Consider the following 12,073-nt stretch of genomic DNA (forward strand, 5'->3'; position numbering starts at 1 on the left):
ACACCTTTAAAACAATGGATATGACCAGAGCTGATCCACAGCCAGTGGGACTAACAGGCCAATACATACCCCAAGTGGCTAGTCTAGTTCTAGAGTATGAATCATTTAAGCTGGACAGTGCCATCCAGCCACTCACCTACCTATGCCACAAGGCATCTAGGAGGAAATGAGCCCTCCCTATCTTACCATCTTCTGTAGAGCACTTAACTGTACTGCAGAGATGCAGGCCCTATGAAGACTCCTGAGCATGAGGACTGCATACGAGGTTACTCCAGAACCCAACCCAGACAGCAGCTACGACAGAAAACACCTCTGCACACTGGGAGCTACCCCTTAGCTCAGCAGACACTTTCTTCAATGGTTACAGTCTGGGACATAGCTTCTAAGAACTTGGTAATAATTAAACCCTATGTCACCACCCAGTCTGTTTCTCATCTTCCCCAGCTACAACAGCATCATTGTAGGAAGCAGGGCAATAAAGACAAAACTGAGGCCAGGCCTCTACTTCTGCTCTTCTGAAAACTTCTGCCCTGCCACACTGATGTCTCAGGCATAGGCAAAAACTTTGAAGAAGCCACCAATCACAAAGGAGGCAGGACAGGAAAAAGTTCAATGTTCAGTTTCCTTTAATGACCCCCATCTCCCTTGAAGGGTAGGTGCAGGCAGCTAGGCGACCGGCAAGACTTGTTCACTTGAAGATCTTGCCTTGATTGACGGCTTTGCCCACGTGCTGGAAGGTCCCCTCCCAGGAAAAGTACTCTCGAACCAGGGTCTGGGTCTCCTCGCTCCCAGGATCCAGTTTCCGCCATGTATACGACTCATAGTCCACCTGCCAATCTGGACTCAGCTGAGGATTTTTAAAAAACAAAACAGTACAGAGGCATGTGGTTAGACACTGGACATCGAGGCACCATTTCTGTCCAAATTCTAGCTCAGACATGACAGCAGATGCCAGGATTCCCACTGATTTGAACACACTTCCTATGTTTAGTCCAGAATTCTTCCTTCATACCCACTGGCCATGGCTCAAGACTCCTAGTTTCCCATATTATTACCCCCTCCCCCCAACATCTTCCTTACCGGAAAGGCAAGCTCTTGGCCTCGGAAGACCCAAACACCAGAAATGGAGCTGCTGTTGTTGGTTCCAAAGAGGATAACACTAGCAAAGGCATTCTTCCTCAGTTTGTCCAATCGCTGAAACATCCCTGGACGGGGGGGAAGGGAGACTTAGCTAGTCTCTGGAATCATGTCACCCACTACCTTGGATCCTCTTCCTCCCAGACCCACTCCTCTTCTCACCAGTGATGAGGTTGCAACTCATGAAGGTCTGGGTGAGCTCTTCAGGGAAGCGGTACTCAGCATACCACAGGGACCAGCCATCTTTATCAAAGTGCTCCCAAAAATATGGCAGCGCCACAGAGAGGGTGTCCTCATTGGAGTACTTACGCTTAAACTCATCCAACACAAAGGTACTAAAGAGAAGAAAACATAGGAGTTCCATAAGGAGCAAGCCCTACCAAGACCGCAAAGCATCTCTAGGCCAGTACTAACTTTCAGTTAGTACTTACTGGTATGACAGAAGTGGTCCCTGTAATGTAATGCAATGGCAGACACTAATAGTAAATAGTAAAGAGAACGAGAAGCATGACATGAAGAGCTAAGACATTTCTGTCTACCTGTCTTGACATGCACAGACAAGACTCAGAGCATCCGGTGAGCCAAAACCTTTTAATGTCATAAAGTTGAAACAAGCAATTTAACTATCATTTGTTCAAGGTTTCATTCTGGTCATGTTTATTGTTTTGTGGTTTTATATACATATTTTTTTTAGAGTGTTGGGTATTTAACTTGGAGGTGGAGGTTCACACACACTTAAACAAACTGCTATACATTCTAGTTACACCACCAGTCCTAGCTTTTTGAGGCAGGATCTTGTTAATAGTCCCTGTGAAAGACAAGACTCAGAGCATCCAGTGAGCCAGCGAGGACACAGGTAGCTGCTGCCCCCAGGTGGTGGCTAAGAGCAAGGTAGTCGGTTTTTCTCTCTAGCCTCTCCTGGACACTCCCCAGGAGCCACAAGTCAATGCTCAAGTCTGAGTCTCCCTCCCCACCACACAGGCCTTCTCAGGTTACAGGCTGGAACCAGAATTCAGAGAACAGCCACCTCAAATCTTTCTTTACACCCAGGTCCTCTGGTTCTTCTTTGTCCACTAACAAGTTTACATACTGAAAAGCTCTTAGGTCCAGGTTATCTTCAAAGTAACCTGACACTCCATCCAGGTCAGCTGCCAAGAAAGCTAGCCAGCATAGGCACAGGAGGTATTACTTCCCCATGGCTCGGGTCCATTTTTTCTTTCCTCCAATTATAAATTGGTCCGCAACCATCTTTAACTCCAGTTCCAGGGGCTGTGCCCCCTCTACACTCTTCTGACCTCCTCAGGCACTAGGCATGCACATGGTACATATAAAATAGAAACAAATCTACAGAAACTATTAAAAGCTGAACACGGACTGAAGAAAATCTGTAATCTCACTAAGTGGGATAACTAATACTTCATGTCCTTTCCTTTGGCCTTTGTTTCCAAAGATGCAGCCGTGAGTTACCAAGTTTTGTGTGCAACAATTTAATCCTGTGACATGCTAGGGCTAATTCTTACCAGGTATGGTAGAGCACACCATAATCCTAGCATTTGAGAAACCGAGTAACAAAAAATCACGGGTTCAGGGGGCTGGAGAGATGGCTCAGAGGTTAAGAGCATTGTCTGCTCTTCCAGAGGTCCTGAGTTCAAATCCCAGCAACCACATGGTGGCTCACAACCATCTGTAATGGAGTCTGATCCACCTTCTGATGTGTCTGACAGTATACTCACATAAAATAAATAAATCTTTAAAAAAAAAAAAAAAAACCCATGGGTTCAAAACCTGCCTGGAATCCTGTGTGAGAAGAATTTTTAGCAGGTAAATCTTGTACTGCACACAACCTACCACAACCTGTTAAGTGAAAATCAGCGGAGTGGTTTAAATTACTAGCATAAATACTCCTGCAAGTTGGGGGTGATGGTTGTGCCATACTCAGTGCTTGGGAGATAGCAACAGAAGGATCAGGAGCCCAAGGTCATCATCCTCAGATACATGCCAAGCTCACACAAGACCCTGACTCAAAAGCTACAGTTTAAGGATCTCTTGTTGTACTCAGTCCTCTTAGCACCTGAGTTACATCGTTACCTTTCTCTCATTTCATAGCCGAGGTTAAATGGTAAAACCTTTCCAGATTACTAGCAAAGACATAAGTCTGCTCTTTAACCACAGGTCCCAGATTGGTCTGCAAATGTCCAGGAGACAACTCATCATCTGAGGGGCCTGAAGGCCTCGCCTCAAACCCTTCTCCTTCCAGCAAAAATGTATGACTAAAAATTTCTTTAGACTCCATGTTCCCCCTTGCTCCCAAATAGTGCAGATCAGGTATGGACTGCATCTGTAATCTCAGCAGGGACTACAAGATGCCGTCTCAAAAAGCTAGGACTGCCACTTTATAAGCATGTGTGAACCTCCAACACTCTACAACCACAAAACAATAAACGTGACCAGAATGAAAGCTTGAACAAATGATAGTTTATGGCATTAAAAATCTTAAAAGCCGGGCATGGTGGCGCACGCCTTTAATCCCAGCACTTGGGAGGCAGAAACAGGCAGATTTCTGAGTGTGGGGCCAGCCTGGTCTACAGAGTGGGTTCCAGGACAGCCAGAGCTGTCCTAAGGGAAAGGAATTGTGGTGGCACATGTCAGAAATCTAAAACTTGGGACTGAGCCAAGGAGGCTCAGGAATAAGGCCACTTCTTAGCTACACAGTTGAGACCAGCCTTTGCTATATTAGAATCTGTCCACAAAACAACTGGAGAGATGGCTCTGGTTAAGAGCACTGACTGCTCTTCCAAAGTTCCTGAGTTCAATTCCCAGCAACCCACAATGGCTCACAACCATCTCTAGTGAGAACTAATGCCCTCTTCCGGTGTGTCTGAAGACAGTGACATAAAATAAAAGGAAAAGGAAAAAAAAAAAACAAAAAAACCCTTCCACAAACCAACAGCAAACAAAAATCCTAAGGGAAAAAACACTTTCAACATCCCATCATGTAACATTAAAAACTAGACATCTAAATAAACATCCTCAGAGGTACCTAAGAGCCAGCAAAACGGCTCAGTGGTTAAAGGTGCTTGCCTAGTGACCTGACTTTGATCCCCAAGACTCAGAGTAGAAAGACAACTGACCTCATTCAAGTTGTCCTGACTTCTATACACATCAATGCTGCACCTCTACGCTGGCAAGAGCAGGCACACGCTCACACATAAATTGTAAAAAAAATTATTTTTAAGGAGAAAAGGCAGAAGGAGCAAAGGTGTTCAAAGATTTTGTTTTATTTCACTTTGTTTATTTCCTGTCCATAATATAGATCAACTGACTATGTGTAAGAAGTGTCTAGATTGAGATACACTGTAGATTTATTTTTTACATAACAAAACTTTGCTCATTCAATCTATCCTGGTGCAAGGCTGGAGGTTAGTAATTTGAGTTCAAAACTCAATGTATTCTTAAAGAGCAGGGCTGCAGCTGTCCTGAGAGGCTGAGCAATTGTCTTAAATGAACCCCCGCGGGTTCCATCCCCAGCACCTTCCAAATCTTCCATACACACACACAACTTAAATAGCAACTACAGCTGGGCAGTGGTAGTTCCAGCACCTGGGGGTCAGAGGCAGGAGGATCTCTAAGTTCCAGGCCACCTGGTCTTCAGAGTGAGTTTCAGGACAGCCAGAGTTATACACAGAAAAACACAGTGTCTCAAGCCCACTCCCCACCCCTCAAAAAAGAAAAGAAAGAAAAAGCAGGAACACTACATACATCTGAAGTCTTCTTGGTCTGATACCAAAAAAGCAAACAAAAACAAAAACTACAAAGCAGGACTCTCAGACAGAAGTCCCCACCTATCCTTTGGTATATATAATCCTTGCTGCAATTTCCAACTCTACATTCAGAGTATTTCTACATGCTGGTTTACAAGGCAATCACTTAAAACATCACAAAATGTAGGTGGGTCAAAACTGAGCCCGCATGGCTGCTCTGTAGTCAACTTGACCAGGCTAAATGAGTGGACCCCAGCTCTCATGTCTCTCTGCCCTTCCCAAAACAACTAAAGGGACGGATTATGTTGTCTCGTTTTCCCTTTTCCTCAGTTGTCACAGCAATGAAAAAGTATTATGAAACAGACCATTACAGTGCACGCACAGAAGGTGGCTTTGGGAAGGGCAGAGATGCTAGACCTTGGGGACACACCTGTAGTGCTAGTACTTGAGGTGCAAGGGCACAAGGTCCAGGTTCAAGGCAGCCTGGTCTGCACAATAACAAAGTAAGGCATGGTGGCATGCACCATGCTTGGGAGGCACAGGCAGGCCTATAAACTACCTTTGAGCCACAGGAAGACCCTATCTGAAAAACACACACAAAAAAACCCAAAAACCACCCCCACTATACTCCACTTTAAACAGGCTTTTGCCCTTCTGTTAGAAAAATTCCAAGAGGCTGAGGACATGGCTCAGTGGGCAAAGTGCTTGCTATGCAAGCATGAGGAACTGAGTTCAGGCCCTCAGCACAACCTGGACACATGAGACCTGGACTCTACGTATACCCATCAGCATTGTAACAACCCACAATAGTAGCCCTAGATGTGAGAAGAGCAACAGCTTACCTCTTGGGCAGGTGAGCGAAAGGGTCCTTGGCCTTGGGCTCAGCAGCCAGTGCCTGCTCACACTCATCCATCTCTTCCTCAGGAGCTGGGGCAGCTGCCTTTTTTTCCTCTTTCCGCTCAGCCTGGGGTTTCTGTTTCTCCTCTCGTGAACCCTTTTCTTTCCTTGGGGTATCTTTTTTAGGCTGGCTCTCTGCAAACTTCTTAGCTGGCAAAGGAGGGAAGAAAGTAAATATACAGCCTCTTTCTTTTTTCTCCCAAACCCGGCAGCAGGCAGGGAAAAAGTGATGGCCTCAAAAAGCAAAACACACATTGTCACACGGCACTGCAGTTTGATGTAAACATCAGTTATTGGGTGACACCCATGTTCTCTGGGTGAACAAGGCTATGCAAGTCAAAGGGTCGACAGGAGCGAACTGGACCCTGACCCTATCTATCACATGCCCAGTCTCTTCAGACTTACCATCAAACTGAGCCATCTTCTCACACAGCTTCACCTCCCCCAAGACAGCCCTGAACTGGGGCTGGTTAATGCAGGTAAGGAACCACCGGTTGGTATTGGGGAAGGCCTGGCGAAAAGAAGGCTCTAAGACCTGCCAGAGGGAATGACAGAAACAAGATCAATAATGGAAAGGCCATGAACAGATTTCAAACCACAAGCCCCTTACCTCCAGGTCCACTTTCCTCTCCATGCCCTGACATCAAAACCCTAAATGACTACACCTCCTGGAAGACTCCTTTCAAAGAAAAGTTGTGTTTTATGTGTATTGAGTGTTTTGCCTACATATGCACGTATACTACGACATACGTGCAGTGTTCCCTGAGGCCCTAAGACAGTGTTAGGATCCCTTGGAACTGGAGCTGTAGATGACTATGAGGCATTATATGGGTGCTGGTAATTAAACCCTGGTCCTCTGGAAGAGTGGCCAGTGCCCTTAACCACATAACTGTTGAGCTATCTCTCCAGTCTTTTTCTGTGTTCCAGTCAGCTTTATTACACAACCCATACATGTGAGCCTTTCACATCAGGATCCTCCTATCTCTACCCTGCTGGGCTGGGACTATAGGCACTTTCTCCCTTGTCTTTACAGTTCAGTCGAGGATGGCTGTTCCCAGTCCTTCATGCACCATTGCTACTTAATGATTTCATATTCTGCTCTTTCATCTTTTTTAAAAGATTTATTTATTTATTTATTTCATGTAGGTGAGTACTGGTGTGTCTTCAAACACACCAGAAGAGGGCATCAGATCCCATTACAGATGGTCGTGAGCCACCATGTGGTTGCTGGGAATTGAACTCAGGACCTCTAGAAAAGCAGTCAGCGCTCTTAACCACTGAGCCATCTCTCCAGCCCCTCTTTCATCTATTCTTAATTTTAAAAATTTCACATGCCAACAAAATTTTCAACAAAAGTTGAAAAGTGAAGTTAGGCATGGTGGCTCATGCCTTTAATCCCAGCACTAAGAAAGCAAAGCAGAGGCAGGCAGAGCTCTGAGTTTTATGGCAGCCTGGTCTACAGAGAAACCCTGTCTCAAAAAAGGAGGTTGAAAAGTCTGTAAGAAGAGCCTGTCTAAGAGTACCAGGGCTAGGAATGTGGCTTAGTAGCAGGTGACCCCAGCATTGGTCAAGGCACCGGGTTCCAAACCAGCACCCAAATGGGGTAGAGTGGGGTGACTACTACACTTATTTTGCTAAATATGACAACCCTCCAAAAACAGACACTTCGTGTGTGATGCTAGGAATGGAACATAAATCATGCCAGGTAAATCACCGGGCTCCACTCTAGCCGTGCACTGCCACTGCGACTCTAACTAACACCGATGCCACAACCAACCCAAGACTAGACAGAGTAGAGCAGCGACACAGCACGCGCCCAGCACAGACACAACACAATCCTTCAAACCCTTCCTTGGAAACTTACTATCCTCTTTAAAAATTTTTAAGATTTCATTCTTATGTTTTAGTGCTTTTCTTCCAAGTACATCTGAGCCCACTTAGGTCATAAAACACTGGCTCCCCGATTTGGCGTTATATAGCTTTAAGCTGCCATTTGTGTACTGGGAAATAAACTTAAGACCTCTGCAAAACAAGAACTCTTCGAGTGCTGAGCCATCGCTCCTGCCCCACACTACCATCTTACAAGCTCCTGTTTGGTACTTTTATGTATCTGGGTGTCTTGCCTGTGCGTTTGTCTATGCATCCCGTGCATTCCTAGTGCTCACGGAAGTTGGAACATCAGATCTTCTGGAAATGGAGTTACAGTTATGAGGAAGCATGTGAGAGCTGAGAATCCACCAGAGTCTTCTGGAAGAGCAGCAAGCATTTTTTTAAACTATTGACTCATCTCTCCAGCCCCTGTCATTTTCTACTTTGTCAAACAGGAGTGGGTATAGGAGGGTAAATCTTGTCATGGAGACAGATGGCAGAATTCAGTTAGTCACATACTGCAAGTTCTGCAGTGATTGGGTCATTAAACTTGAACACGTACTAGCTGTGTGTTGTGGCCATGGAAGGATTATTAGAACCCTGTGAGGCACACCGGTCTGGCTAACAATGTCTTTTTGTTGTTGTTGTTCTCACTGGACTATAATTCTGAACCAGAATGGGTCCAGAGCTGCTGCTGCCTGGAAATCAGCAATACAATATTTAAAAAATATATAAAAAATATGGGGGTTGGGGCAGCTGGGGATGGCTACCTGGTTTGATTCCTAGCACACACATAGTAGCTCACAGCCATCTATAACTCAAGCTCCTTGGGATATGCATGCATGCATACACACATGCAAATACATGTAAGTGGAAATCTCAAAGATGCTCAAAAGACATAAGCTGAATACCACCTTGGATTTATTACAGATAAGTAACTATGAGAATTCTTATTCCACTGCATCTTTAAACAGTGAAGTTAAGACAAAGACCTGAATCTGCCTCCAAAAGCCCTTGCTGCTGCAGTCACTATCCCTGTCTCTTACATCTTTGATTTTTGCTTTCTATTTTTGATATCACTATGTAGCCTAGGGTGGCCTTAAACCAGAATGATCCTCCTGTCTCAGTATCTCAAGTCCTGGGATTACACAAGTATGAGCCACCACACCCAGCCTTTATCCATCTTTAATAAGATGGAAATAGTCACAGTTCTCACTGCTGGGATCCCTACAACTATTAACTGCTGGTCTGTCCTAAGCAGAACCAGGGTTACCCTAGTACATGTCTAACCCCTGTCAAATGGGATATAAACCTTACCTGTTTATAGAGCCACAACAGGGTACAGACAACTGTGATATCAGCCAGTGTCACTCGCTCGCCCACCAGAAAAGTTCGAGTCTTCAAGTGAGTGTCCAGCAGCCCCAGGATTCGCTTCACCTCCTCTTTTGCATTTTCAGTGGCCTGTTGTTTTGAATACTCAAGCTTAGTGGGTACCAAGTCCCTTTCCTCAGATTCCCCCACCAACAGAACTAAAGAAGCCATTTAACCAGCACTGACTCAACCCCCACCCTCTATCTTAGACTCTAGAATCAGTTGAAACTTATCAGAAATGAACCACTCGTGTTAAATTTCTTCATGATCAACATGACTTTATTTTCACCATACTGATGGTAACCACTTTAGTCTTTGCATTGCCCACACACTCCTGGTATCTTTTCCTTCATCTGTTTCCCAGTCCCAAAATGTAGGCTCTGACTCTATCTCTGGCCCAGCTTCTCCCCAAGTTCCAAAGCGTACCTGTTTGTTGTGGTGCATAATGCCTAAGGTGGGGAACACCCAGGTACTAGCTGGAGGAACGATGTCACTGTCAGCAAAGCTGACCCACTGCACCACCTGAGCTGCTGCCTCTGGCGTGCTTCCTCGAAGCTCCTCGTTGCTTACTGCAAAGGCAGACATAGAGCTTAAAACTTTGACATCATGCCAAAACCAAGGCGGGTTTCTGATTCCACCTTGTCCGCCACAGCCGCTTTTACAGCCTTACCCCCATACCCTCTCACCCCTGTATCCCCACAAATTACCATAATAGGCAATGGCATTGCTCTCAAACACACAGAATCCATCATCGCCCTCAAATGCTGGAACCTGTGGAGAAAAGAAAGTAGCAGAAAACATAAACACAGGGATTTCTCAGTAGCCAATTCTCCAGGCTGAATTGTTCTAAATATGTTAAGACAGACAACTCTTGCTATGCTAACTCATGACATCTCAAGCTCAGAAGAGAAAATTACTTAGTATCCCTTATGATATGAATTCACAATGGTGAAATTCAAACATAGTTGAAGTGTGCCCCATACCCTTGTCTGAAACCAGTCAGAGAGCTACTGAGATCCCACCTCAAAATAAACAAATTCAGATATGGATGCCACCCAACAATCCTACAGCTTCACTGCCCAAATCATTAGGTGCAATTCAGACTTAGCATTTGCCTCTATATTTAGATTTGGATATTTAGCTCTACTCATGCTCTTTGGGGTAAGAATCCAATTCTCAAGACATACTGGATACATACATACAGATAACACCTGGTGACAATACATTTTATCCTATAAATATAAACCAGGTCTAACTCCTGACAGTCACTGAACAGCTGTGAATTTTCCATCATAAATACAATGGAGACAGGATCTTACTGTACTTATAGGCTTGCTTCACACAATCTCCCTGCCTCAGTCTCCAGAGTCCTGGGATTACCAGAAGCTTTCAAAATTATCTTTTTTTTCTTTGGGCAGTCAAGTTCAGGGGCTTTCATAGGTTACATTCCTGGCCCCATAAAATTTCTTTAAAATAAAAAAAAGAAAAGAAATATACCATGGGGGCCATCTCCAGAATAATGGAATTCTAGAGATCCCAGATGCTTCCCCACTCACCTTGCCGGCAGGAAATTTTCGAAGAAATTCGGGGGTCCGGTTGGTTTGGCCAAAGTGGAAGTGGGGTGGTGCGGAGAGCACGCGGACCTGAGCCCCGCTGTACTGAGCAGCGATGAGGGCCTTGAAGGCCCTCCAGTTTTCAGGGTATGTGTACAGGGTCTACAAGAGAAAGGGTGAAGGATGGACTAGAGGAAGGAACCCTGAATGCACGCACCCCACGCACACTTCCATGCAATTCCAATGTGCACAGCTTAGATTCACTCCTAGTGAACCGAGTATGCCCCATGTAATCAGAGTCCTCTGAAATACCAAGAAGGAGAACATCCCAGCTGCTAAATAAAGCTTACCGACAGATGTGACCTCTCTTAAGGACATCTCTAGAGGCATTCTTCCCTCCAAAACTTCTGGTCCCACCAGACTCCCATCTGCCTAAACACACTAACACTCACACCCATCTCTCCCAGAACCCTTGTTTCATTCATTGGCAGTGACCCGGCGTCTTACTTGCAGGCTGGTATCACTTCAAAAGCACACACACAGACCAAGGGATTTCAAAGTTCCCCCCAGAATCGACACGCTGAATTCCAATGTTCATCAGTTATTCTTCCTAAAAGGCCTTTCTTTGCACATCGCGAATTAACAACCCTCTGGTCCTGTCCTGCAGTGAGTTCCCAGTTGTCTCCCTACTAAAATCTCACCAGCAGGGTCCATATGGGCTCACTTCACCGTCCCTTTATTCCTCTGGCTCTCAAACCTCCCCGAAGGTCACCTCCCACTGTGCCAGTCGCCCCTTCCCACAAAGACCCTCTCCTCTCCACGTCCTCGTTGTTGTCCCACAAGACGGTGGCAAAAGTTCCACCAACCTGCTCAGACGCCACACCTCAAAATGGCAGTGAGGTTAAACACTTTTTAAAGGTCCAGACAATGGAGACCCAGCATCTCTTTTTTCTCCTCAACCCCAGAACGTTCCACCTCTAGCCTCTGAGCCCCAGCCTCAGTTCCCCTTCAGGCCCTAGAAACCATGCTCTCCGATCGTACGGCTTGTGAACCCCAGATCGGCTCGCGGCTTGGGTCTGAAACTCCCCTGGCGCCCACTGGCCCCACTCAGGCAAAGGATGGCGGTGGATAGGGTGACCCGAATCACCGGAGCCGGCAAACTTACCCCAGCCGCCATGGTGATTCCGCAGAGAAAGGGGGTGGGGCTGTCGGTGCTGCCGCAAAGTAAGCCGCAAGGGAGACAAGGGAGGAGGAAAGGAGAGAGCAAGTGTGGAAACAGCGGCCGGAAAGCGAGGACGGCATAAAAGGCATACGCACGACAGTTCCGTCTACAGCCCCGCTGAGTTGGAAAAAGCGAGGGGTGGGGCCCGCTGCCTGGAGCGCAGAGAGCGGGCGCCTGCGTAGTATAACTCTGGACGATCCTGCCCCGCCCGCGTCGCCGACCAATCGGAAGCCTGATAGGAGACGGAGCTCACCGAGGGAGGG

At 46.1% G+C, this 12,073-nt stretch overlaps 1 protein-coding gene across 1 annotated transcript; it reads right to left on the minus strand.

Moving 5' to 3' along the window:
• Positions 1 to 608: 608 nt before the first annotated feature.
• Eef1g (eukaryotic translation elongation factor 1 gamma) lies at positions 609 to 11,930 on the minus strand. Its single transcript, XM_021151612.3, has 10 exons — positions 11,754 to 11,930; positions 10,592 to 10,750; positions 9,743 to 9,806; positions 9,462 to 9,604; positions 8,982 to 9,125; positions 6,201 to 6,330; positions 5,741 to 5,945; positions 1,300 to 1,472; positions 1,081 to 1,205; positions 609 to 847 (listed from the first exon to the last, which is right to left on the minus strand). Exons 1-10 carry the CDS (start codon positions 11,763 to 11,765, stop codon positions 689 to 691), a joined length of 1,314 nt encoding a protein of 437 aa, XP_021007271.1. The 5' UTR covers positions 11,766 to 11,930; the 3' UTR covers positions 609 to 688.
• Between the last annotated feature and the right edge of the window lie 143 nt (positions 11,931 to 12,073).

The sequence above is a fragment of the Mus caroli genome, unplaced genomic scaffold, assembly GCF_978045245.1.
Source record: "Mus caroli unplaced genomic scaffold, Mus_caroli_1 scaffold_20, whole genome shotgun sequence".
NCBI lineage: Eukaryota > Metazoa > Chordata > Mammalia > Rodentia > Muridae > Mus > Mus caroli.